Here is an 18,647-nt window from a genome sequence, read left to right on the forward strand (position 1 = left end):
CACAAGGTAGCAAAAATAATGGTTGATGTACACACATGATATCTGTTCCCACTCAGAGGCTTTCCTGGTCCTTCCACCAAGATGAATTGAACGTTAATCCCCTTGCCTTGAGCCTCATGTGTATTTCCTCTTCCAGTTCCATGAGTCAGCAGGCCAGAAAATCTGATAGCAGACCCTGACCTGCCTTGACTGTGCCTGGCAGGCAGGCTTTCACTGAAGCAAACAAAATGACTTCCAATAAAACAGCACTCCTTTACACAGTTCATTCTTTTGAACATCACATCTTACAAAACATGAAGAGAGCAGAAGTAAGCTTCTCCAAGATTCCAGAAATCATAAGAATGTCTACATTTTAATTTTGAAATAATAAATGTAAGTACTTTAAAAATAAGATCATATTGTTTTATTTTTTTTTAGTAGAAATATTTTATTGGTGAGACCCCACCATCTGCACAAAGTGGTCCTGGAATCAAGCGCCTTCCTCCTTCGCAATGCGATCTTTCTTGAGTGGTCCCATGAATGCTTTCTTCTCCTCCATGGTCTGGAAGCGACCATGGCCAAATTTGGAGGTGGTGTCAATGAACTTCAGGTCAATCTTCTCCAGGGCCCGACATTTGGTCTGGACCAGCAAGGACTTACAAAGAGTAAGTACTCGCTTCTTGGTCCCCACCACACAGCCTTTGAGCATGATGAAGTCATTGGTCACCTCACCATAATGGACAAAGCCACCCAGTGGGTTGATGCTCTTGTCAGACAAGTCATAGTCTGTAGATGCATTGTTCTTGATCAGTTTGCCATCCTTGATGAGGTAGCCTTGACCAATCTTTTAAATCTTCTTGTTAATCTCTGTTCGGTGATGGTAGCCTTTCTGCCCAGCTCGAGCCACAGAGAAGGCGACACGGGCAGGGTGCCAGGCTCCAATACAGGCAACTTTGCGCAAACCTCGATGTGTCTTTCGGGGCAGTTTCTTTGTATGCCAACGACTGGTTACCCCTTTGTACCCTTTGCCTTTTGTCACGCGGATGACATCAATCATCTCATCCTGGCCAAACACCTGGTTCACGGGAACCTGCTGCTCGAGTCTCTCTCGGGCCCAGTCGAGCTTCTCAGCCACAGTGCTTCCATTCACCTGGATCTCCATCAAGTGTGCCTTCTTCTGGCGCAGAGGAAGCAGACGCATCTGAGTGTGGGCAATGATGCGGATGACCTGGCAGTACTTCTTCATGCTGTTGAAGTCCTTCTCCAGCTGCTTCTTGCCTGTGTCATCCTGCCATTTCTTACAGTACTTGGTGAAAGCCTTCTTCTTAGACTTGTGCCAGTTCTTATAGAAGCGCCTTTTACACTCATCGCTGATGTGCTCAGCAAATACAGTCTTGAAGGTCCGGAGGCCTCGTGGGGTCTCAACATATCCCACAATGCCCACAACCACCATTGGGGGGGGGGGTTCCACAATGGTCACAGCCTCCACGACTTCTTTCTTGTTCACCTTAGATCCTGGCCTGTCAACTTCCCGGACGATGTGGGTCATGCCAGCCTTGTAACCCAGAAAGGCTGTGAGGTGAACAGGCTTGGAAGCGTCATCCTTAGGGAAGCTCTTCACTTTCCCACGATGCCAGCTGCTACGCTTTCGAGGCAGGAAGCCCAAGGACCCATGCCTGGGAGCTGAGAATTTCCTGTGAGACATCTCGCCACCGCACGCCGCTGATAGAGACTCATATTGTTTTAAAATAATATTTTCTTAATATGATGGGGCTGTGACAGTAGTTATGGTTGTTGGCACAAGATACACACTATGAAGCCAGTCAACATCCAGCAAGGAGAGGCAGTGAGCTCATGAGACCCCACCCCTAGCTGAGGAACTACTAGCAATTGAAATCTGGTCAGTAGGAGACAGAGAGTGTGTTTTCTATGGAGGTGTGGGTCATGATAAATTGTCCCTGGACTGGTAGATGGTATCTAAAACCCAGGGACATGAAGCCAGCATTTCTTTATTCAGAGTAAGAAGAAAGAGAAAGAGATGGAGGAGGAGAACATGAAGGTGGGAGGGGAATTTGAGGGTGTCTTGGAGGTGGGTACACTCTAAATACATTATATTCATAAGTGCACTAATAAGGGTCCTTGGGGCTCCTTATTCATACAGCCCATTATCAATGTTAACAGTGTATTCCTTTAAATCTTCCCTGTAAGTATGTATATGTGTAAGCTGGGGATATGTGATAGAAGCACCAGGGGCCCTTGGGTTTGAGGAAAGGAAGTCAGATCCCTTGGAGTTAAATTTACAGGTAGTTGTTACCTGCCCCAGGAACCCCGAGCTACCCTAGATGAGTATTGTGCATTCTTGACCGCTGAGCCATCTCTGAGCTGTCCATCTCCCATGTACCCCATGGATTCTCTTATCCTCTATACTATCATTTCTCTTTTAATACAGTTTCCCTGTTACTTTGTAAATAAATAAATATGATGTGAAAACAGCATGCATGAATTATTTTTATTGCCCGTTGAAATAATATTTAGATATGTGGGTTTACATAAAATGCATTATTTAAATTACTTTTAAAATAGCAAAGCCACAAAGGAAAATATCTTTAAGCTGCAAATGTTATGCTTCCTGGTACTCGAGTCTTGGTCTTGGGTTCCTTCTAGTGGCTTCTTCCATTTCTAGAGGCAGAGATTTCATTGTGCAGTGGTGAGATTTAACTTACTGCTTCTATCTTAATATGTAAATTTGCTTTCTCTGCACTCTTCATATAATGTGTAAGACTGAGCACATCATGGAATGCACACATCCCTTCAACTTTTGACCTCAACTTATTCTCCCTAGATGAAGCCAGTAGATCAGACATTTTACTAATCTTCCAGAGGGCATTTCATTTGTGTTCTTGTATGTTTGCAAGGGATAGAAGCATTTCTAATAATAATAACATGGTTGTATGGTGTTTGACTTTATCTTTTGGATATATTTTAGTACAATTCAGATCATTATACAGATAGCTTGACTGAAATTTGTTTCTTGACTATATAGTACTCCAAGATCAAGTCATATTAAAATTCATTGCCAATCTAACAAGTGATGATTAAATAGATTCCAGGATTACCACAGTTATGATATCAATGACTTTTCCTCTTGCTGAGATGAAATAACCTCACAAAACCAACTTCAGAAAGGGTTTGTTGTGGTCCATGAATCATGATGATACATTCTGACAAGGCTGGAGAATGCATTCTGAGAGAAGTCGAGGCTGGCTTCTTGTATAGCATCCATAGTCAGGAAGCCACAAGTGGTAGGGAGATTTCTTTCATCTTTCTACTGTGTCTTCAGTCCACAGGAACAGTGCTGCCCACCTGTAGGATGGGTTCCCTACCATATTAACCTGAAATACTACCCAAAAGCTAATATGGGCTACATAGTCCTCATAGGAGTGCTGAAAACCATTTTGCCTAGCTGATTCTATATCCAGTCAAATTAGCCAACAGTGATCACATGTAATGATAATCGCATGGCTTCCATAGTAGTGGCTTCAAAACTGAGTTCTTTAAAAGCAAACGATGTCTATGCAGACACATGAGAGTATGTTCTATCTCATGTGGGCAGGGTACAGATATCCTCTAATCAGCACTATTTTTGTTTAAACTTCGATGAGTGGAAATGGAAGAGGCAGCTTTCAAAAAAAAAGTGTATGTCACAGTTTATCATTTCCTGAAAAGTGAAGCAATGCCCCTTAAAGCTTCCCTAGCACGGTAAATGGGAACAAAAATAACTGTAGCAAATCCTTTTAAGATGTGTTCCACAACAGAAACACTGTTTCGTTTCATATCCTCGATGATATGTTTCAGTTGCTGTATCTCTCCACTCATTTCCTCGGCTTTCTTCTTAAATCCTTCCTCCAGGAAATCCTTTTGATCCTAAAACAGTGAGCACAACAAAGAAGTAAATATTTTTAAGTCCCAACATTGTTCGACTTATACTTTCAAAACTTTTGCAAGCGGTCCTTAGTGTATTCCTTAAAACTTTCCCTTACCATGAAGAAAATACACCAAAGATAGACCTACACATTATGAGGAAGTAGGATTGAAACTTTACTAATCTTGATCTACCATGTTTGTCTCAGCAACAATGCTAACAGAGCTGCGAAGATGTGCTTATGTTCATGCCCACAAAAATGCCACTGGCCTGTTTGCACAGAGCTCAATCCACAAAGACTCTGTGACACTATATCATGCAGACAGCGGCAACTCATTGGATGATTAAGCAGTTGACTACCATTTCTCTTGCAGCTGGACAATGGGAATACCTCTGATGTCATGTGCTCCTTCAAGGAGGCTCTCTACCCTGGGGACAGTTACAGAACCTGTAGAAGCTGCTGGTTCACTGTGCCTTTCAGACTGGACATTTCCTTCAGTTTAATGTCAGCATAGATCACCCTGAGGAGGTTGGGGTGGGTAGGGCAGGGTTGGGGGCACTCAGGTGCCTGATGATCTGGACAACACAGACAGACCAGCTTCTGGCATTATTACACTACCTGGTTGAGAAGTTTGTTTACTGAAGCCTCATAAGGTCATTTTTAAATATGCCAATTCTATAAGCTAAACCACTGTAGCCATTAAAATCCTGAAGGAGCAACAGAAAACCTACTGTCTCCAGAGTCTACAAGAGCAAAATTCAAAGTCTACATGAAACATAACACTTGGAGTGGGGGCAGGGAGAATTCTTAGCAATAATATATTATGATTATGTTCCTCCCATGACCTGGATGACAACTTTCTCCTGATGCCTGGGGTACGAGAACCACCAGGAGGATGAGGGGCCCCACCTGCAGTTGTTTTTCCAGCATCATCTTCAGGGATTTGATGAGCTGCTCTCTCTCCTGCATCAGCTTCCTTCTCAGTTGCTCTATGTTTTCCTTGTGACTTTTCTTTTGAGCCTCCATCAACTGCTGATGCTCCTTCTCCTTCTGTCTTAGCAGCTCCTTCATCCTCTCTGCTGCCTCCTTATTGCTATGCCTATCTACCCGAGGAAAATTCAGGGAGAGAAGAAAGTGATGGTTCAAGTAAAATGTCAACATTCCAGAACCAAGAGAGCAATTCAAATCTGAAAGGAAGCATAGGAAACCAGACTCCTCCTTGGTCCACACCTGGAGAGCACGTTTCTGAGGGTGATGGAGAAGACCCTGCTCATGTGACTGAAACACAGCCAGAACTGTCAGTGGCTTCCAAGTTTGGAATCCACAGAAAGATAGAAAGCTACTGATTTTGGCATGCATTTACTATGGCTTCTATCAGGAAGTCATGGTAGGAATCTAACCTCTCCTGAGAGCCAAAGGATCAAAGGCCTCCCCAGCAGTGATGGCTGTATCTGCCTGCAGGATGGAACTCTCAATGATGGTCTGTGACTGCAGAAAGCTCTGGAAGACTTCACTTGCCTGCAGGATCAATAGGGAGCCAAGAAAACTGATAAATCCTGAGAGAGTGAGGACCCGTGAGACTCAACAGAGTCCTCACTGTGCCTCGTTAAATACCACATTGAAGCCTGCAGATGGCCCAAGCGCTTCAGTGGAGCACAATAATTCCTGCCCTGTGGCCCCTCCAATAGCATCTGCTAGAGAAGCCTGCCTCTGCTCAGATGCAGTCTGGCCATGTCATGTTCAGCTGTGCATGTTGCAACCTATGATGCCTTTAGATATTGTATCCCAGTGTAAAATGCTGCATGATTGTGTAGGAGTCACTTCTTTCAGCTCCTGCTGGGTATACTAATAGGCAAGTCACTTTAACTGCCCAAGCTTTGTGGTAGAGAAGTGTGACTGTGAACACTAGTGGGGGCATTGCTCAGCACATTTAAATATCTAAGGAAAGGTCTAAAGAAAGGACTTACAATGGTATCACTGGCAATAACAGAGGGCTATTTTAGCTTTTTTATTACACTTACTATTCCATAGGTAGACCATCCTGACAGACATATAAAGTTATCTCACTCAGAATGCTTTATGGGAATATTTATAAATATAGTATGAATTATAATTCATAATAAATAGAAGCCATTTTGCACCAAGCATAGTTCTGGTAAAGCACTTGCCTTGCATTGCAAATCCCTGGTTTTGGTCACCAACATAAAGCTAAAGGTTCCAGGCTATCTTCATGTTTTCTTATTCCTCTTAAACAGTGTCATGTGTCCATGTATGACAAGTCCTTCCTTCTGTGCTAAGCTCCCATGGTCCCTGCTCCTCATTGTCACCATGTTCACATGTTCCCTGCTCATCTTCACCCCATTCCCAGCCCGAAAATGTTACCTGCTCCTCGCCTACACCCCTTTCCTATACTCTATGCTCCTAATTTTCATCCAATTGTTGTGCTCTCTGCTCCTCTCTTTCACCCCATTTCCGTGCTCCCAGCTCCTCACCTTCACCCCTTTCCTTGGAACCTGCCAGTAGTCATGTTCAATCTTTTCCCTCATGTCCATGTAGCGCCTATATCCCCCAGGAACAGAAAATGTTGAGATGTTTTCCATAAAATCCTTTGAAAGTCGATTCAGTTCTTCCTGGCAGTATTTATTCGATGCCTCTTCATTCTTCAACAGGAAAAGCCCATTCTTCCAACATATTAATTCCTACAAAAGAAGTGTACAGAGATCTGACACAATTGGAGCAATAGAAGGGATAAAATTCCAAGAAAACTCACTGAAGAGTGAACATATTTCCCATGAGAAAGCATTCCAGTGTAATAAGACCTCAAGGGAATGTAAAGTACTAAAACCTGAATTTGGATGCTCAAAAATCTGTGGAAGACCACAGTAAATGTTCTTAAGTTACCTGGTCCTCAAGAGCTTCTATGAAGCAATGGGGCTGCATCCTACCATTTCTGGTTCCTTGTGGGTGTCACATCCTGGAATTCTATCTTCAAGGACACAGTGATAAAACAAGGAACAATAGAAAAACAGTGGGCTGTAGTAAGATTCCAGTGAGAAACAGTGTCTTAGGAACACAAAAATATAGCAGCTTCAAGGATGCACTATAGATGTCCTGGGAAGGATCACAGTCCACAAACATTAACTGGGTAAAGGGCTTAGGACACTATATACTCATTATTCCACCTGTTAGACATTACTAGACTGAAAGCACCTGGAATTTTGGGAAGGGGACATGTAATCGTTCATAACTGTATTCTTCATGACACTCTGAAACACATATCTTTGAATAATAAATGCACCTATGGCCAATGAAGGCTCATCAACACTACAGTCTTGAAGGGGTAGAGCCATGACAGTTAATGACATCAACAGATTACCACCAGCTTCTTCAGGAATTGCTGATTTTCATCCTTGAACGAATGCTCCATGAAGACAGCAATGGCTTCCTTCTCGCAGGCTGCATGCACATCCCGCAGCTCCTGGAGAGTGTCTGTGGGAAGCCTTAGTCGCTGGGCCATCTGCTCACTATAGTGGTTGACTGCTTTCTGCACAGCTACTGAGTTCTCATGCTGGGCCAGAGTTGTCACAGCATCATCCAGACAAGGCACTGCTCCACTGTTGATGGCATCCACGTAGGTTGTCACCAGAGTACCCAGTCCTTTGTGAACCAAGAGTTTTGAGGGATAAATAAGAGGTTATAAGTAAATGGAATACAAGATTTTAAGACTACATTTCTAAATCTCTCACAACTACATAACGACACATGCACACACACACACAACCTCCTTCAGCAAGCTATCAGATTCTTTTTCCTATTGCCACTTTATTTCTTTGGTTTTCTCATTCAGAATGTTAAAAAAAACTAACACCCATCTTCACCTAATTAATTCAATGGTCTATGAAAATGTAATTTTGCATTTAAAATTTTGAAGGAAAACAAATGCATGAACTAACAAGGAAAGGTATATCACATTATTTCTGTGGCTAATTCTAAAAAGTATAGGTTTGGTTAAATACTAGTGTTTATATTGGAATAATTTAAATATCCAAATTACATTTCACATTTGTCATTCCAAAATGTAACATGCAAAACATTTCCTATGAAAACACGAGGTATCAGGTTTAGTGGCTTTTAACCTTTTCACTGGTGATTTTATTATCAGTTGAGAATTTTATCCAGGTATGTTGCAGCCATAGATACTAATGATGTGGTCTGCATTTTAAAGAAGGGTGTCTAATCTACAGTTATAAAGTGTATATATATATATATACATTTTGAGTTGGAATATATGCATAGTACCATTGTATATACAATTTTAAAAGCATATACTACTATATACAGAAGTGTGATTTAAAAACAAAACAAAAAACCAACACCACCAACAACAAACTCACCATTCCCGGTGACCTTAATTCCCTCACTGAGGGTCTTGATCTTGGCATAAGTGAAGATGTAAGAAACAAAAGCCTTTGTTCTTTCCTGAAACTTAGGATCCAGCTGGTCTTCTGAGATAGTCTCAAGTTTTTGTAGGAGTTCTATGTCATGAGTTGGCCGGTCAAAGACAAAACACTTCCGATTAGGAAAGAAACGTCTGATGCATTCCCTGGCCAAATTGGATGCTTGGATTCTGGGATTGTTACCTAGTGTTGGAGAAAACACAAAAGAACAAGAGTTGTCTTAGCACAGAGAACAGATGAAGGAGGCCCTGGTCTATGTGAAATATTCTGCTCTTATATGACTCTTTACCATATCCTGCAACATTTCTTTGCATGTCAAAGGTATAACAAGTTTGTACTTGGTAGAAATCTGATGAAATATTTAAGGAGTTATTTGATTCAGTGGAGAAGCATATGGCAGAAAACCACAGACCTGAACATGGGGTCAAGCATACTGTAGCTGTGGTGTCCTGTTGACTGAACAAGAGGCTAAAGGTGATTTCTGCCCTAATCACTGCTTGTAGAAAAAGATTTGTGGGACAAAAAAAAAAAAAAAAAAAAACCAACAAAGGGTAATCAAGTATTAAAATAGCAACATTGGTAAATCTAAGATCGATTCCATGATTATTGATGAAGAACTACTTTAAGGTTAAACAGAACTCATTTTTGTAAAGTCAAATATACACTCATAGAAAGTAAAAGTGAGGAAGAAAGGAGGGGCTATGGACACACATAGGATACATAAGTCTAGAGAGCTAATGAGGAACATTAATATAGAATTTCATGAGACTGTGTATGTATGTGTTGTATATGTGTGTGTTGTATAAATATGCATATCTGTTTGTGTGGGGGTGCATGTGGACAGAGTCATTTTCCACCTTATTGGCAAAGGGTCTCTCAGGTGAAGTAGAACTCTCCAATGCAGCCAGTCTGGCTACCCATCATGCTCCAGAGCTCTCCTGTGTCCTCAGCCTGTGCAATGGATTGAAAGTAGACTATTATCCCCCTACCCACCCAGCATTGAAGTCATTCTGGAGAACTCACCTCCAGTCCTCACACTTGAGTGACAGTGCTTTAAGTACTGAATTATTTGGGATTTTTCCGGAATCAATTTTAGCTATTCACAAAAGTAAGCAATGTGAATTGATAGACATATGGTCTGCTCCACTGAGTAACCATTGCCTTAGTACCTACATGTGTTCTATAGTGTCCAGTTACAAAGCTCAAGTTCAACGAAGAAGTGTTTTCTGAAAATTGTATTCAGTGTTATTAACCTATTTCATCAAAAATTATAAGATGATCTGCAGGAGTTTGAGGCTACTAGTCTACATAGGGTATTTCAAGCTAGCAGAGTCTATGCTGTGAGATATTGTCTTTCAAGAAAGAAAGAAAGAAAGAAAGAAAGAAAGAAAGAAAGAAAGAAAGAAAGAAAGAAAGAAAGAAAGAAAGAAAGGAAGAAAGGAAGAAAGAGGAAGAGAGAGAGAGAAAGGAAAGAAGGGAAAGCTAGTAGTTTGTGGTACACATCTTTAATCCTGATACATAGGAAGCAGATACAAGAGAAATGCTGTGAGTTCCAGGTCAGTCCATCTGGTCTACATAGCAATAACCAACCAGCTTAGGCTACACAATGACATCTTGTATACAATTAAACAATAGTTGAAGATTGTATGTAAATTGTAAGGCTATGCCTACTCTAGAAATGTTCCAAGATGAATAATTGCACTGGTTTCATGGGCAGACCTCTAACAACTACATGCACAATGTTTAGAGAAAGCAGACAGAAAATGAGAGCAGTGAGCATTCCACAATTGGTGTGACTCACAAGGCTCCATCAGCTTCACACTCAGGCTGACAATGCCCATGCAAATGGTTTCCAGATCATGAATGTAACTGGTCCTGACACTGTAGCATGAATTAAAATGGGTAGCTATGACAGTCAAATAGACTCGGGATAAACTATAATGACTATGGAGAAGACACATGTGTCGCAGCTGCTTTTGCAGACAACATAATCAAGCCAGCATTTAAAATCCTGTGCTCTCTTTCGCTGCTGTGAGTCTGCTCAGGCTGCAGAAGAGGCTTGCCTCTAGTCTTTTCTGCTGTGGTTGGACCCTATGAGACCAATGAAATCACCACTGCCAACTCCCGTTAGCAGATCAGGAAGCTGATCAAAGATGGGCTGATCATCTGGAAGCCTGCGACTGTCTGATCCCAGGCTCAATGCTGGAAAAAAATACCTTGGCCTGATGGAAGGGCAGGCATATGAGCATAGGGAAGAGGAATGGTATTGCCAATGCTCGGACGCCTGAGAAGGTGACCTGGATGAGTAGGGTGAGGCTCCTGCACCGGCTTCTCAGGAGATACCGGGACTCTAAGATCAACCGCCATTTGTATTATACTCTGTACCTGAAGGTCAAAGGGAATGAATTAAAAAAACAAAAAACAAAAAAACAAAAAAACAAGCAGATTTTCATATAGCATATCCACAAACTGAAGTCAGACAAGGCCCTCAAGAAGCTACTGGCTGACCAGGCTGATGCTCAAGGAAGAATGTCCAAGGAAGAATGGAAGTGCAAGGAGGAACGCCTCCAGACCAAGAAGGAAAGAGGTCATCCAGACAGTTCAAGGAGGAAGACACCAAGAAATAAAGCTTCACTCATGTCTGTACATAGAGGCCTGTCTGTAGGCTCATATGGATCAGGTATTAAAATAAAACAAGCCAAAAACAAACAAACAAACAAACAAAAAACCACCTATGTTCCTCCATAAGGAAAATGATGTATAACTCCATGAAATATATTTTAAGATATATTTCTTAAAATATATACCTACGAAAAAATTCATGAAAAAAAATTAGGTAGCCAAGAGTTTTTTACAGTAAGGCAGACAAGAAACCTTCAGGAAGTTTAGATGCATTGACTCCAGACACTAATGTCCAAACTGAAGAGAATGTTGCCTTGGATTACTTTGCTGTGCTCTAGGCTCTACTCTTCCCAAATGAAATTAAACACCACTTCCCAGAAATTATCAGTCAATGACCTATCAGCACTTCTTCAGACCTCCATCCCATTGGGATTACAGAAGGACTCAACAGAGGATGAAGGCACTCAGTAGATGACACCCCTCCCCAACCCTCCCAACCCAGGCTCCCTTCCCAGCCTTCCCATCCCATGCCTCCCTCCCTAGCCTTCCCACCCCAGCCCTCCTGTACCTGGGATCAACTTCAGGGCATTCTCCAGGTAGTCATTACTTGTGATTTCTTCCCCATTTAACTTCAGCTCCAGCGTGAAATCCCGAACAGTCCAGACAAAGTCTGGAAAGAAACTCACAAACTCTGTGGAATTCTTTATTCCATGGGGATTTGGGGAAGACTTTGCTCTGATCAGCTCTGTGAGTTCTGTGACATAACTGGCACTTGGCTAAGGAAAAGGGACTTCATGCACATGCTCTCATGGTTCTCTTATTAAAATAAATCATTCTAAACACTCTGCTCTGCCCCATCAAAAGCCACATAGTGACAGTGCAGGGCAGTGACTCCATATTCATTCCAGAGCACTCAATGAAACATGGTGGCTCAGATCCCAGAAGGATACTGCAGCTGCTCCAGGGCCTGGTGGTTGATGGTGCTCATGCTGTTGTAGATTAAGGTGCTGCTCAGAAGCACACTGAGGGCGAAGATCCATGAGTCATTTTTAGGATCACCCTGGAAGATATGTGAAGGGTAGAGAAGGGAACTGAGAAAAGCACTCCTCAGAAGTGACTTGGGCTGCTCCTAAGGCCTTGTTACTTCAGGTAATCTGGGGGCCAGAGCATGAGGAGCACAAGCCCTTTACCTGGTTAAAGGAAGAATTTAAGTTCAGCCTGAGAAACTCAGTGGAATCTATATCACCCTGCACAGTACAAAAACTACAAGTGGAGCATAGACCTCAATGTAAGATCAGGCACCCTGAATTTCATTGGCAAAAGGACAGGGGGAAATAAACTTAATATCATTTGCACAGGAAGACTTTCTTAACAGGACATATATTACACAGACTCTAAGAACAACAATAAATAAATAGTGCTTTGTGAATAGGAAAAGGTCTTTAACAATTAGAGGTCTGATAGATGGTTAGTATCCAGAATATATAGAGAAGAACAAAAAAACAAAAAAACAAACAAACAAACAAACAAAAAAAACCAACAACTCTGAATATCATGAAAATAAATGACCCAGTTTAAAATTTGGGACAGAAGTAAACATAGGCAAGTTTTCAAATGATGAGACACAAGTGGACAAGGGACACATAAAAGGTGAGCCACTCTTGTATACACCTGGAACACAGCCAACAAAGATGAGTCCCAAACTAATCCCTGGGCTCCACTGTCAGGCCAAAGGCTCTGAGAGATCTGTCAGCAGGAGGAACATCCAGATAATGCCAGGAACAACCAGATGGCTAAAGGACAGCATAACAACACAACCAGAAAGAGCCAGAGCAATATGGCACCATCAAGGCCAACCTATCTTACCACAGCAAGCCCTGGATATCCTAACACAGCCAAAGCACAAGAAGATGACTGTAAACCCAATCTTATAAAGATGATAGAGGCTTTTAAAGAGGAAATGAATAAACCCCTTAAAGAAATACAGGTAAATACAATCAAACAGGAAAAGAATAAAACTGTTCAAGACCTGGAAATGGACATAGAAACAATAAAGGAAACACAAACTGAGAGAATCCTGTAGATGGAAAACCTAGGGAAGAAAACAGGAATAACAGATGCAAATATCACCAACAGAATACAAGAGATGGAAGAGGAATCTCAGGTATAGAAGATACAATAGAACAAATTGATACATCAATGGGCCAGATGGTTTTAGTGCAGAATTCTACCAAACTTTCAAAGATGAACTAATACCAACACTCCTCAAACTATTTCACAAAAAGAAAACAGAAGGAATATTGCCAAACTCATTCTATGAGATCATTGACACCCTGATACCTAAACCACACAAAGACTCAACAAAGTAAGAACTTTAGACAAATTTCACTTAGTAACATTGATGCAAAAATTATCAATAAAATACTAGCAAACCTAATCAAAGAACACATCAAAAATATCATCTACCGTGATCAAGTCGACTTGATCTGCCAGAGATGCAGGGATGGTTCAACATACAAAAATCCATCAATGAAATACATCATATAAACAAACTGAACGACAAAAACATATTATCACGTCATTAGATGCTGGAAATAGCCTTTGACAAAATCCAACATCACTTCATAATGAAAGTCTTGGTGATACCAGGGGTATAAGGACCATACCTAATCACAATAAAGACTATATACAGCAAGCCAATAGCCAACATCAAATTAAATGCAGACAAATTTAAAGCAATTCTACTAAAATAAGGAACAAGACAAAGCTGTCCACTCTACTCTTCAAATCTATTCAGTTTACTGCCTGAAGATCTAAGCAATAAGAAAACTAAAAAAGATCAAGGGGATACAAATTGAAAAGAAGATGTCAAAACAGCATTATTTGTAGATGATATGATAGTATACATAACTGGCCCTAAAGATTCTACTAGAGAACGTATACAGCTGATAAACACTTTCAGTGAAGTGGATGAGAACAAGGTTAAAAAACAAACCAGTAACCTTCGGTTATACAAATGACAGATGAGAAAAAAACAAACAAACAGGAAAACACTACCTTTCACAAAGCCTTACATAATATAAAATATCTTGGTGTAACTCTAACCAAGCAAGTGCAATACCTGTATGACAAAAATATCAAGACTCTGAAGAAGGAAATTAAAGTATGAGAAGATGGAAGGATCTCCCATGCTCATGGATTGATAGGGTAAACATAGTGAAAATGGCCATCTTACCAAAAGCAATCTAAGTACTCAATGCAGGTACCATCAAAATTTCAACACAGTTTTTTCCAAACCTTTAAAGAGCAATTCTCAAATTCATATGGAAAAACTAAAAACCTAAGATAGTGAAAACAGTTCTGTACAAAAAAAGAACTTGTGGATTTCAAGTAGTAGTATTACTACTTGAAATCCACAGCTTGAAATCCACAGCTTGAAATCAAGTAGTATTACTACTTGAAATCCACAGCTTGAAATCCACAGCTTGAAATCAGGAATGATTTCAAGCTCTACTACAGAGGAATAGTAATGAAAACCACATGGTATTGCCATAAAAAGAGACACATTGATCAATGGAATAAAATCAAAGACCCAGGAATAAATCCACACACCTACAAACACTTGGTTTTCAACAAGAAAATCAAAACCATGCAGTGGGGAAAAAAAGAAAGCACCTTCAATAAGTGGTGCATTTAAAAGAACACAAATAGTGCACAAAACTGAAGTCCAAATGAATCAAAGACTTCAACCTAAAACTAGATACAATAAATCTAATAGAGGAAAAAATAGGGAATATTTTTTAATAAATTGGTTAAGGAATCAGTTTCCTAAACAGAACACCCACAGCTTAGGCACTACGACAACAATCAGTAAATGTGACCTCATAAAACTCAAAGCTTATGTAAGGCAAAGGACACCATCAATAGGACAACATGGCCACCTACAGAATCAGAAAAGATCTTCACCAGCCCTACATCTGACAGAAGGATAGTGTTCAAAATATATAAAGAACTCAAGAAATTAAACATGAAAAAACCAAATAAATTAATTTAAAAATAGGGTACAGACCTAAACAGAGAATTCTCAACAGAGATTCTCTAGTGGCCAATAAGCATTTAAAGAACTGCTCAATGTCATTATTCATGAAGAAATGCAAATAAAATGACTCTGAGATTCTATCTTGTATCTGTCAGAATAGCTAAGATCAAAAACACAAGGGACAGTACATGCTGATGAGGACATGGAAAAGGGGAACACTCCTCCATTGCTGGTGGGAGTATAAAAATGCAAACCAATGTCAGAAATCAATATGGTGGTTGCTGAGAAAACTGGGTATAGTTCTACCTAGTGACTCAGCTATACCCCTCCTGGGCATATACCCAAAAGATGCTCCACTATACTACAAGGACCTTTGCTCAACAATGTTCATAGCAGATTTATTCAGAATAGTCAGAGACTGTAAACCACCTAGATATTCCTCAAAAAAAAAAATAGATAAAGAAACTCTGGTTGGTTTATACAATGGAATACTATTCAGGTATTAAAAACAAGGCATCATGGAATTGAAGTCAAATAGATGGAACTAGAAAATGTTAGTGTCCAGCCTGGCGTGGTGGCACATGCCTTTAATCCCAGCACTCAGGAGGCAGAGGCAGGCAGATTTCTGAGTTCGAGGCCAGCTGGTCTACAAAGTGAATTCCAGGACAGCAAGGGCTACACAGAGAAACCCTGTCTCAAAAAACCAAAAAAAAAAAAAAAAAAAANAAATGTTGGTGTCCATGGAATCATCTGACAAACCACATGAACACTGATCTCAGTCTGACAGGGATAGTTTATTGAGCATATGGCGAGGACTGATGATCCAGGGATTGATCCAGATACAGGAACTGAACCATGACCCAGAGTTAATGTCCTGTGGGCTTTTTGAGCCCAAGATGTATGAACATCTGTGGCAAGTTATTCCACCAACAGGATTTAGGAACAGCAGGATTTCCTTAGGCACAGGCATTTATTGTACACTTGCCCTGCTTCCTTTGGATGGGGTATTCAGCTGTGGCAAGGGACTTACCTTGTCTAATATTCATTTCCTAACTTGTCTACCAGGATTCAAGTTGTCTTGTCTAACACTCATGTCTTAGCTTGCCAACCAGGATGTCTTTTACCCAAGTACATGTCTCTTTCTGCCAAGTAGGTTGTCAGTTCTCAGGGAGGTCTTAGGAACTTATATTTTTCTAAGCCATTACTCAAAATAGAAGTCTTGTTGCAAATAGTTTCTAATATTGGTGCAGATGTCTCTCCTAGGTTGGTATCTATCTCAGGGGCAGCTTATATTATAAAATCTTATACACTGGTGCAGAAAATGCTTCTGGTTGGTTGGTTTGGGTCCAAGTGGATTGTGGGTAACTATACAAAGCAGTTCTACTGACTTCTATCATGATTGATTTCAAAGAGCACAGAACACAACAGAATATGTAATCAACTTGGCATTAAAACGTTTCCTAGAAACAGCAGAAAAATGTTTCTGTATAATGGCAGGCTAGGCAGGTTAAAGTTACCTAGGCCTTAACATTCCATCCGGGCCTTAATATTTTACCTAGGAATTGAGAGAAAATGTCATCCTGAGTGAGGTATGTGTTCACTTATAAGTAGATGCTAGCCATTAAGTACAGGATACCCATGCTATAATCCACAGACCCAAAGAAGCTAAGTAATAAGGAGGGCCCACGGAAGGATGCTTGACTCTCACTCAGAAGGAGACATAAATTAGAAATCAGAAGTAGATGGAGAGAGGGAACTGGGTGGGAAAGGGGATGGGGATGGGGAAAAATATAAGTTCCTAAGACCTCCCTGAGAACTGACAACCTACTTGGCAGAAAGAGACATGTACTTGGGTAAAAGACATCCTGGTTGGCAAGCTAAGACATGAGTGTTAGACAACAGGGTTGGGGAATCAGGAGTGGGAATCAGATGTGGGGATCAGGTGTGGAGGATCAGTTGTGGGGGAGTTCAGGTGTAGGGGATCAGGTGTGGAGGATCAGGTGGAGTATCAGGTGTGGAGGATCAAGTGTGGAGGAATTTAGGTGTAGGGGATTGGGTGTGGGGGATGAGAAGGGTGGGGGAAACAGAAAATAAAACTTAGGGGGCAGCATCTCTTAGACAATCTTAGAGATAGGGGAGATTCCTAGAAGGATATAGAGGTGACCCTAGCTGAGACTCCTAGCAGTGGGGGATATGGAGTCTGAAATGGTTACCTCATGTAGGCAGGCAGCACTTCTAGTGGAGGGAGGAAACACCAAGCCACCTCCAAAACAGGAGGGGATGCCAACCCAAACTTTGTCCTGCCTACAAGATGTGCAGGGATAAAGAAGGAGCAGAGATTGAGGGAATCGCCAACCAATGACTGGCCCAACTTGAGACCCACCCTATGGGAGACTGTCAACTCTTGGCACTATATTCTACTATGCTTGCAGACTGGAGCCTAGGCTAATTGTCATCTGAGAGGCTTCACCCAGAAGCCAATGAAAACAGATGTAGAGACCCACAGCCAAACATGAAGCAGAGCTTAGTGAGTTTTGTTGAAGAGTCAGAGGATATGATTGAGAGAGCTGGAGGGGTCAAGAGTACCACAAGAAGACCTACAGGGTCAACTAAGCTATGCCTGTAGGGGTTCACAGAGGCTGAACCACCAACCAAAGAGCATGCAGGGACTGGACCTAGGGCCCATACACATTTGTAGCAGATGTGCAGCTTAGTCTTCATGTGGTCCCTTAACAACTGGAACAGGTGCTGTTTCTAACTATTGTCTTCCTTTGGATACCGTTTTCCTAGCTTGACTGCCTGGTTGGCCCTCACTGGGAAAGGTGATGTAAAGTGAATAGATAAATGGGAGAAAAAAGGAGATCAACCAGGGAAGTGTGAGTTAAAAGTGCTGTGGGTCTTCATCCTATGACAGTTAGAATGCCCACATGCAATAAAGCAAGCTTTCCCAGAGACTGTGACAGCAAGCACAGGACCTGCACAGGTTCAAACTAGATACTGAGCAGGGAAGTAGACATGAAGACTAAGGAACGTTGATGTTAAAAATATGCTTGTTGCTTAATAAATGGTTTCTAAGTACTTATAAATATGCCACCTGTGTTAGCATGTTGTCTAAACTCCACCCCACAGTTACCTGGCAACAGCCAGGTATGCTCCTTTCCACAGTTACCTGCAACAGCAAGGAAGGCCTGCTGTACTATAAAAGGGGTTGCTTTCACACACCTCTCTCTTGCCTCTCACCCTCTTGCTATCTTGCCTCTCCCTTTTGCTGCTCCTCTCTCCCCATTTCCAAGAGAACAGCATCAGTACTCAATAGCCAAGGCATGGACTCGTCATGAAGTAGATGTGGATAAAGAAAGCATAGAACACATGTGCAATGGACTCTGACACAGAATAGGAAAGAAGGAAGGAAGGAGCAGGGCATGGTGGCACACTCATTTAAACCCAGCACTCAGGAGACAGAGACAGGCAGATTTCTGAGTTAGAGGCCAGCCTGGTCTACAAAGTGAGTTCCAGGACAGCCAGGAATATGCAGAGAAACCCTGTCTTGAAAAAAGAAGAAGAAGAAGAAGAAGAAGAAGAAGAAGAAGAAGAAGAAGAAGAAGAAGAAGAAGAAGAAGAAGAAGA

The 18,647-nt window shown here is 41.4% G+C and overlaps 1 protein-coding gene and 1 pseudogene across 3 annotated transcripts in view; both read right to left on the reverse strand.

Annotated features, from left to right (window-relative positions):
• LOC110294315 (guanylate-binding protein 6-like) overlaps nucleotides 1-18,647 on the reverse strand; it is a 165,957-nt gene that overhangs the window by 138,383 nt on the left and 8,927 nt on the right. The window contains exons 3-10 of one of the 2 annotated variants that reach the window (XM_021162459.2): nucleotides 11,932-12,041; nucleotides 11,550-11,746; nucleotides 8,297-8,542; nucleotides 7,279-7,559; nucleotides 6,395-6,601; nucleotides 5,303-5,420; nucleotides 4,812-5,005; nucleotides 2,475-3,903 (exon numbers count right to left, since the gene is read on the reverse strand). The exons of the other annotated variant lie outside the window; for it this stretch is intronic. Of the exons in view, the coding sequence (XP_021018118.1) occupies nucleotides 3,691-3,903; nucleotides 4,812-5,005; nucleotides 5,303-5,420; nucleotides 6,395-6,601; nucleotides 7,279-7,559; nucleotides 8,297-8,542; nucleotides 11,550-11,746; nucleotides 11,932-12,041 (1,566 nt within the window). The 3' untranslated portion in view covers nucleotides 2,475-3,690. Of the gene's footprint in view, nucleotides 1-2,474; nucleotides 3,904-4,811; nucleotides 5,006-5,302; nucleotides 5,421-6,394; nucleotides 6,602-7,278; nucleotides 7,560-8,296; nucleotides 8,543-11,549; nucleotides 11,747-11,931; nucleotides 12,042-18,647 lie in introns of those variants that run through there. 2 annotated transcript variants of the gene reach the window in all.
• LOC110294446 lies at nucleotides 401-1,718 on the reverse strand (annotated as a pseudogene). The gene has a single exon (XR_002377939.2). The product of XR_002377939.2 is annotated as a 60S ribosomal protein L3 pseudogene (transcript).

Source organism: Mus caroli, chromosome 5 (genome assembly GCF_900094665.2).
Source record: "Mus caroli chromosome 5, CAROLI_EIJ_v1.1, whole genome shotgun sequence".
In the NCBI taxonomy this organism is placed as follows: Eukaryota; Metazoa; Chordata; class Mammalia; order Rodentia; family Muridae; genus Mus; species Mus caroli.